This window comes from Amblyomma mixtum, chromosome 3 (genome assembly GCF_055824585.1).
Source record: "Amblyomma mixtum isolate Tamu chromosome 3, ASM5582458v1, whole genome shotgun sequence".
Taxonomy (NCBI): Eukaryota; Metazoa; Arthropoda; class Arachnida; order Ixodida; family Ixodidae; genus Amblyomma; species Amblyomma mixtum.
Window position 1 is genome coordinate 392,538,807 of NC_143014.1, and position 9,173 is coordinate 392,547,979.

General features: G+C 46.5%; 1 protein-coding gene across 1 annotated transcript; it reads left to right on the plus strand.

Moving 5' to 3' along the window:
- Positions 1 to 385: 385 nt before the first annotated feature.
- LOC149357191 (uncharacterized) lies at positions 386 to 2,231 on the plus strand. Its single transcript, XM_089576529.1, has 3 exons — positions 386 to 496; positions 1,663 to 2,140; positions 2,179 to 2,231. The coding sequence occupies exons 1-3, from the start codon at positions 386 to 388 to the stop codon at positions 2,229 to 2,231; spliced, it is 642 nt and encodes a 213-aa protein (XP_089432655.1).
- The last annotated feature ends 6,942 nt before the right edge of the window (positions 2,232 to 9,173 follow it).

The window sequence follows — 9,173 nt, forward strand, 5'->3', positions numbered from 1 at the left end:
AAGAGGCAGTGCCCTACTCTTTGAAGCTAGGTCAGGGTGTCTTAGAACGCGCAGCTGCAAAAAAAAGAAGAATGATGATGGTGACACATGCGCTGCGTGTGGTAGATCTGTGGAAACAATTGGACACCTCATACTCAAATGTGATGGTATCCATCCGGATGTCGATGCAGGCACAGTCACTCTTCCTGAGGCCCTACGGTTTAGGGTTAACAATGGTCATGTAAATAAATCTGCGGTGGAAGTTAGGAAAAAGCGATTGGAAGATTGGTGGCCGAAAAGCATAGAGGTGACATATGGTTAAAAGTGTCGGAGACACCACTTCGCGCACTTTAGCGTGCGTTCCCAGACGCCCTTATAGCGTGTGGGGGTAGCGGTCTCGGACACAATGGAGACACCCTCGACTCAGTGCGACAAGCTCAGCAGAGATCAGCTACCAAGTGACAAGAGGTGTGGTCGTTTGGCGCCCAGCCTTTTCCGGTCGCAAGCCAGAGAAGAGGTCGGAGCCACAGGTTCAGAAAGAAAACAAACTTTATACAACAGTGGAACGTTACAGAGGATTTCACAATCACTCGTACGAGCACAAAGTGATTAACACCTGCGCAAAGTTACACTCGAGAGAGATTACAATACAAAAAAAACTTGCACCTAAAGTGCACTAAGACAAGAGGGAGGCAAACAAGAACACAGTTTGTTCACCGTGCACTGCGGCAGTCCGATGACCAGAGGTGCAGGACGGTGCCGTCCCGCAGACTGGCGGCGCTGCCTCGTTGGACCGTGGCTGGGCGAGTGGTGTTGCCTCGGGAAGGGTCCGGGTTCGGGCTAGTGGGTAGTCAACATGAGGATCCATAGCGGACTATATTCAAGGGACACAACACGAGCGCTCGTGTTGTGTCCCTTGAATATTGTGCGCTATCGATCGTCATGTCTCGGGAGTCGAGCGGGCGCGCTTCCCTGAAGCTTAAATGGCGGCTTGGGCCTACAGACAGCGGTCAACGCCCTTCATATATAGGAGAGCTCCGCGTGTGTTCGTTGTTCGCGCGAAGGTAGCGCGCACATACACACTGTATCGACTGTGCAATCTCCTCTTACTCGCGCCGTGCGCGCGTCCCCATTGGTCAGGCACTGGGACTGGCTTCGAGACCTTTCTGTTGCGGCGCCGCCGCCGACGCCCGAGTGAAGAGGGAGAGGGCATCACTTATCGCACTTAAGGCTACGCCGTCCCCATCAACATCGAGTTGTAAGATTCCAGAAAGTTCGACGTGATAGGCTGACGCAATTCCTTGGTGCCGTGTCGCCGAACTACGGTGAAAAGAGCCTCAACACATACAAGGCTAGTCGTTCTCCGGGGTTTCCTTCTCCCCTGTTTTACGACGCGCGCTTGCGAGATATGTGTGCGGGCGCTGTTTTTGTTTCTTTTTCCAAAAATGGCTGAAATTTGTGACAGTAGGAAACCGTAGTGAAAGTATATGGCTAATTTTAATGACAATTTACAACAAAATTAAACAAAAAGAAAGGTGAAAGCCGAAAATGGTGACAATTCCCAAACTCCATTCCCACACTCCCGCAAGGAATTTAAGCTGCGGCCTCTCCGTCCTCGGATTCAGTGAGCACGGGAACGTTGCAAGAAGCATGGCTCCTGATTTCCGCTTTGCTCCGATGCAGGTTACGCTGACGCTCTTCTTCACCTGGCTGATACCGGAATCGCTATCTCCCTCATGCCCTTCAGCTCAGATGCTACCTACGCCACTGCCTGACAGTGGCCCCGGCAACATATCTTTCACCCCTGCGCACCCGGTGGAATCACTCGCCTTCGGCTGTTCAATCCCATCGACAAGTGCATCATCGCCCGCAAGGAATTTAAGCTGCGGCCTCTCCGTCCTCGGATTCAGTGGGCACGGGAACGTTGCAAGAAGCATCGCTCCTGATTTCCGCTTTGCTCCGATGCAGGTGTGTACATTTTCCTTGTACGCTAAAAAGAGCGACGACATCTGCTTGCTGCTGTTCCCGTGCCAAGGGGTGCTGTGTGAAACTGTGTGTGATTGCTTTTCTATGGCTTTTCTACTCTTGTGCTCCGGCGCCATAGAAACGAACCCCGGCCCCACGACACGATCTGAATCCCTATCAGATATTGAATCGCTCCCTGAAGACCCTGCAGAACAGATGACCGTAATTTTTCAACTGCTCAAAGATGTTCACGCCCGCTCATTACAAAGTTCGAAGGCGCAAACTGAGCTGACAGCAGATATTAAATCCATTAGGGTTGGGCAGAAAAGCATCGAAACAAAAATAACTAATGTTCAGAAGCGTTTAGATGAACTGGAAGAGAAAGGGAAAGTTCTTGATACCTTCAGCCATGAATTTGCAGGCATGCAAGAATCTATCGAAAGCTTAACTTCACAAAATCGCTTCTTACAAAAGCGCCTAGATGATATGGAGGACAGGTAACGCCGAGATAATTTGATTTTTCATGGACTGAGAAGATTCATCGGAAACTTGGCAAGAAACAGAAAGCACACTGACCAATGCGCTAACGAAGGTACTTGACTCGTTACCAAACGACCCATTCCAGCGTGTTCATCGTTTAGGCATCTTTTCCGCTAACAAATGCAGACCCATCATTGCCAAATTTACCAACTACAAAGTGAAAGAGTTAACCCTATCTCATCGTAATGATTTCAAGGCAATAAGCGAAGATTTTTCACCCGCTACTCGAACTGCGAGACGGAAACTAACCGAATTTGTAATCGGCTATCCGGGATCACCCAAATTTCGCCTTCGTTACAATAAGCTACTCATACGCGGCAAATGCTTCATGTACAATCCATCCAACGACACAGTTGATGAAATCGAGCTGTCATCCGAATACGTGCCCCAAGGATCAGACGCTTCGCCACTTGTTACGTCCTAGGGGCGCGAGAGGGGCAGTGGTCATTCATCACCATCTGATGTTACGATTATGTACACTAACATCAGAAGTATCTTGAATAAGAAAACACCTCTTTCATCGGCGATCGACACCTGTTCTGCGCATATCATCGCACTTATTGAAACTTGGCTATCACATCCAATCCACGATAACGAAATCTTTCACAACGCACACCGCTTCACAATATATCGCAATGACCGAACTATTCAGCGGGGAGGCGGCGTACTCCTTGCTATTTAGAAAGACGTACCGTCATCATGCATCTACACTAATAGCGTCTTGGAAACTGTATGGGCATCAGTTACTCTACACCATCAGAAAATAATATTCGACGCATGCTATCGCCCTCCTTCTTCTTTGCGCTCGGTTATTAACGAGCTTCACGACGAACTTAACGTAATACACACCAGATTTCCATCGGCTTCCTTGTTTCTACTAGGTGATTTTAACTTTCCCAATATTTTTTGGGATACCCAGCCTCCCACCCTTTCTCAATTTTCATCCGATGGCAGTGATTTTCTTTATTTATGCTCAGTTTTTTCATTTACCCAATTAGTCACTAATGCTAACAGAATCTCTGTCAACACTACCAACACTTTAGATTTGATTCTAACCAATCGAGTCGACTTTGCTTCCGCCATCACCTATTTACCTAATATAAGTGATCACTCTTTGCTTGTTTTCAGCATTAACGCTGCCTGTCCTAAACCTGCAAGAAAGAAAAAGACCATACTAGATTATATTAGAGCAGACTTCGATGCCATTAACAATGAATTATCAGTGTTTTCTGAAAACTTCCTGGAAAACTTTGACGATCGCTCTGTGCAAACTAACTGGGATATCTTTACGGCCAAAGTTCACGAACTAACTCAGAAATATATTCCAAGACGCACCATCACTACTAATCCTCAAGCCCCATGGTACACCGCCCATATAAGACGCCTATCTAACAGAAAAAAGCGCAGATATCGTATAGCTAGGTTATCACCGTGTAACACACACTGGGACGCATACAAGACTGCCGCTGATGCCTGCACAACTGCACTTAAGCAAGCAAAAGATAACTTCCTTTCCAACACGTTACCATCCATGCTTTCTACTAACATTAAAAAATTTTGGCGCGTCATCAACCCACATACCGAAGAATCAATTAACTTAACTGACGTGTCAGGGGACCCTATTCCGGCTCATTTATGCGCATCAGAACTTAACGAAACCTTTATTCAGAACTTCTCGCGCACATCAAACAGCACACATCCCGTTCCACTCCGGTATAATTACCCTTCTATGCCCGAAATTTTCATCGATACATCTGGCGTTGCTAAACTTATTGATGCCCTAAAACTTCATTCATCGCCCGGTTTTGACTGCATTCATGCTAAATTTTTGAAAAATACAATTGCCTCTAGCTCCTTAATACTAACAAAGATTTTTCAGCAGACTCTCGATAATTCCATTCTGCCAACACAATGGAAAGTCGGGAAGGTGGTTCCATTATTCAAATCAGGAAATCGAACGTCCCCTACAAATTATCGCCCCATCTCGCTTACTAGTACTATCAGCGTCAATTGAAACGCGAACAAGCCAATTGAAAAGACGAACTGCGCAACTCGCAGATATTATACTAGGGAGGCAAAATACATGAGCAGTTGATTTTGCCATTGAAGCCGAAAAGACCGCTCTTCTGAAATGTTAATAGCCCACGACTGTATTTCACCTCCAGCCTCTAATATGCTTCATTTTTTCTGCTCGCGTTTCAGTTGTTTTGTTCGCATTTCATTTGACGCTGATAGTACTTGTTGCAAACTATTAGAACACGTCATTTTCACTAACCTTGTGAACTTTCTCGAGTCTAATTCCTTTTTTACACCCGCACTGCACGGCTTTCGGAAATCATTTTCTTGTGAAACCCAACTTGCCAGCTTCACTATGAAACTTCATCATATTTTAGATCGCGCATCAGAAGCTGACTGCATTTTCCTTGATTATTCTAAGGCATTCGACAAGGTATGTCACCGCTTATTATTTTTAAAGCTAACCCAACTGAATATCGACTACAGCGTTCTGAAATGGATTGAATACTTTCTTCTTAACCGATCGCAGTTCGTTTCCACTAATAATTTTAACTCACCTTTCAGCGAAGTTTACTCGGGCGTGCCACAAGGCTCCGTGCTCGGACCCCTTTTATTTCTTATTTACACCAACGACCTCCCTTCCATTGTATCATCTAACATTGTTTTGTTTGCTGACGACTGTGTTGTTTTCTGCGAAATAAAATCCCCCGACGATGCTAACCTTCTTCAGCGTGATCTCTCTAACATTTCTCTTTGGTGTAATGAATGGCTTATGGAACTTAACACTAATAAGTGCAAAATTATGCGAATATCAAGAAGTGCCAACGCTCCGCCTGTATACTACCTAAATAACGTTCCCTTAGAAGCGGTTACTTCATATAAATACCTGGGTGTTCATATTTCTGCTGACCTTAACTGGAAGCGCGATATTGAGTACATTGCTAACAAAGCTAACCGCATGTTGGGCTATGTCCGCCGTAACTTTTCCAAAACTCCGTCTTCCTTAAAATTATTGCTTTATAAAACACTAATACGTCCTAATCTGGAATACGCCGCCGCCATATGGGATCCCCATCTTGATAAACTGATAACTTTGCTTGAGCTAGTTCAAAATAACGCTGCTCGTTTTATCCTGTCCAACTTTAACCGTACCGCAAGTGTAACAAGCATGAAAGCTAATCTTTCTTTACGCCGCCGCGGTGGCTCAGTGGCTATGGTGCTCGGCTGCTGACCCAAAGGACGCGGGTTCGATCCCGGCCGCGGCGGCTGGAATTTCTTTGGAGGAGAAATTCTAGAGGCCCGTGTACTGTGCGATGTCAGTGCACGTTAAAGAACCCCAGGTGGTCGAAATTTCCGGAGCCCTCCACTACGGCGTCTCTCATGGCCTTAGTCGCTTTGGGACGTTAAACACCATAAACCAAACCTAATCTTTCTTTACCTCTTTTAGCATCCCGCCGGCAGACAATTCGTTTGAGCCTCTTTCATAAACTATACCATCATCCCATGCTACATGATGCCCTCATTTCCTCCCCCAGATACGTGTCAAACCGCATTGATCATCGGCACAAAGTTGGCATTGAAACGTGTAACACTGTAACTTCATTTCAGTCTTTCTTGCCTCGTACATCACGCGAATGGAACCGCCTTCCCGCAGATATCGTCGACATAAGTGATAACCAGCATTTTCGTTCTGCACTAGCTAACATTGTATAACAGGAATATTATCTTTGTTTTGTATCATGCATTGCATCTGTTTATGTATCTTCATGTTTTGTAATCACTCCCCTCTTTAATGCCTTTCGCCTTGAGGGTGCAATGAATGAAACGAAATGAAGTCCTCGAATAAAAAAAAAAAGAGCATTCACCCGTAGAGGCTTGGAGGCTGCGACGCCCATCGCACGCCAGCGGGCGGCAGCGCCATTTGTCGATGCATGGCGAGATATTTCACCCCCGCCTGTCCGGTCACGACACTAGGTAAACCTTCTAGCCTCTATAGCGCGAGCCGGCAGCCCATCTCTCCTCTGCTGTGACGTCATGCTGTCACGTGGTCAGCCGCCGCGCCTCTGATGTGGAGCCTCCACCGCCGCGGCCGACCGCGCGAGCCGGCAGCCCATCTCTTCTCTGCTGTGACGTCATGTTGTCACGTGGTGTCGCGTGGTCACACTAAACGTCAATGGTAGCTCCACCGCCGCGCTCGACGGGCTGTAGTGTAGCTCTAGTAATATGCTTAGTAGAAAACCTCGCTGTCCCCATTTCCATCCACATTTCCTAACCCTTTCCTGATAACCTTTCAACCCATCCTTTATACCCATCCTTCCCGCTACTTCCCAGGGGAGATCAGAGGAGTCTCCCCTGGCCCGCTCCCCCGGCTGTGGGACGCTACAGTAGCTTTTATGCGAAGCATACTAGCCGCACAACCGAGCTCTTCCTTGCTGCGCCGCGCGCGGCCGCTTAGATACCACTTGACCTAGATCGGCGCACCACGTGATATGACGTCACAACAGCTGTGAAAGCTGGGGCTCAACTCGTGCGCTCGCTTGCGGACGCGCAGCCTCCACCGGCGGCCTATCTCCCGCTCCTTCCGCTAGGGGCGCTGACGTCACAACAGCTGTGAAAGCTGGGGCTCAACTCGTGCGATCGCTTGCGGACGCGCAGCCTCCACCGGCGGCCTATCTCCCGCTCCTTCCGCTAGGGGCGCTGACGTCACAACAGCTGTGAAAGCTGGGGCTCAACTCGTGCGATCGCTTGCGGACGCGCAGCCTCCGCCGGCGGCCTATGCTTCGCGTCCTAGGCTTAACCATAAGCTAAGCCAGGCCATTTTTTTCCTTTTCTTTTATCTTTCTACATAAGGGTGGTAAAATTTCCATTTGCCCACGGGCATATTCTTTTATTATTTAATTGTATTAAGCCTGTTGTACGTATGTGGTGCAGGCAAGGGGCTTATTATTTTCATTTCCTTTAGGTCGCCCCAACCTAATCAATGTCTTCACAAGCGAACCTGATGTGTCTTTACCTATTCTGCCTACGACCACTCCGACACCATGCATGCATGTAACCAATGTGTCTTCTAATGGAATACTGTCCTTAATAGATAAAATTAAACTTTCATCTGCAGCAGGCACTCACGAAATAAATTATAAACTTATAAAGAACACAAAGTGCATTTCTGCCGAATATTTATCGTTACTATTTGCTCAGTCGCTCTCCACAGGCACCATACCTGATGGTTGGAAGAAGGGAAAGTTCGTTCCACCCTACAAATCCGATAACAAAAATTCACCGTTAAATTATCGTCCCATCTCGCTCTCTTGTGTACCGTGTAAAATCATAGAGGATACCATCTACTCTGAAATCATGCAGTTCCTGGATGGTAACAAATTCCTTCACCCTGCACAACATGGATTTCGCAAAAACTAATCCTGTAACACACAATTAGCACTCTTCACGATCTGCATGAGAACCTCGACTTGAATATCCAGACCAATGCCATTTTTTGGACTTTGCTAAAAAATTCGAAAAGTTTCCCATCGACGTTTGATGTTAAAACTTTCGCAGCTGCACTTGCATCCTAACATCTTAAGATGGATTGAAGCATTTCTAACGTGTCGCTTTCAGTCAGTTCCTCTTAAAAACCAGTCATCTCATTCTGCCCCCGTAACCTCAGCGGTACCTCAGGGCTCGGTCCTAAATCCTCTTTTCTTTTTAATATACATAAATGACTTGCCAAAACATCTATCATGCAATATCCGTTTATTTGCCGACGACTGCGTTATCTACCACTCAATAACTAATATTTCCGACCAAAAACCTCTTCAGGACAATCGTAACCGCATTGAAAAATGGTGCGATGATTGGCTAATGACACTTAACCCTAACAAATGCAAGCTTATTTCGTTTCACCTCAGACTTAATGGGTTGTCCTTTTCGTATAGAATTTCTAACAATCCAAAAGAGCACATTCATTCATATAAATACTTAGGTATCACAGGAAGTCATGATTTAACTCGGCGTGAACATGTTACTAACGTTATTTCATCTGCAAGCAGAACCTTCGGATATCTGAAGCGCCATTTACGTCACGCAACAAAAGAGGTCAAATTACTCCCTTACACATCATTGGTAAGGCTAAAACTGGAATACGCATCCCCCATTTGAAGCCCCCATCAAGCATATCTAATCGATGCACTTGAAGCCGTCCAGAATCGAGCCGCCCGTTTCATTCATTCCCAGTATTCATACGAAGTCAGTGTGTCATCCTTGAAATCGCTGTCCAACTTACGAGGTCTTTCTTGCCGTCGTCGCGTCGCAACCCTATCTTTTTTTCATAAATTTTATTACAGCTCACTCGGCCAAGAACCACACATCTGCGCAACCCCGCCGCGCATATCACATCGCACTGGTCACCCCCTTCAAGTTACTCGTCCACGTGCCCGTGCCGTAACCCTTTCCACCTCTTTCTCTCCACGAGCCGCGTCAGACTGGAACGGTCTCTCCCACTCCGCTGCTGCTATCACCTCCCCATCATTCTTCAACGCCAACATTGAACTTCATATGTCATCGTGAAAAAAATCTACAAAATTTTTTTCATTACTTCTCCCCTGATGTAATACCCCGAAAGGGGCCTTTAAGGTAAATAAATGAAATGAAATGAAATTCTCAAATCATTCGAAGTC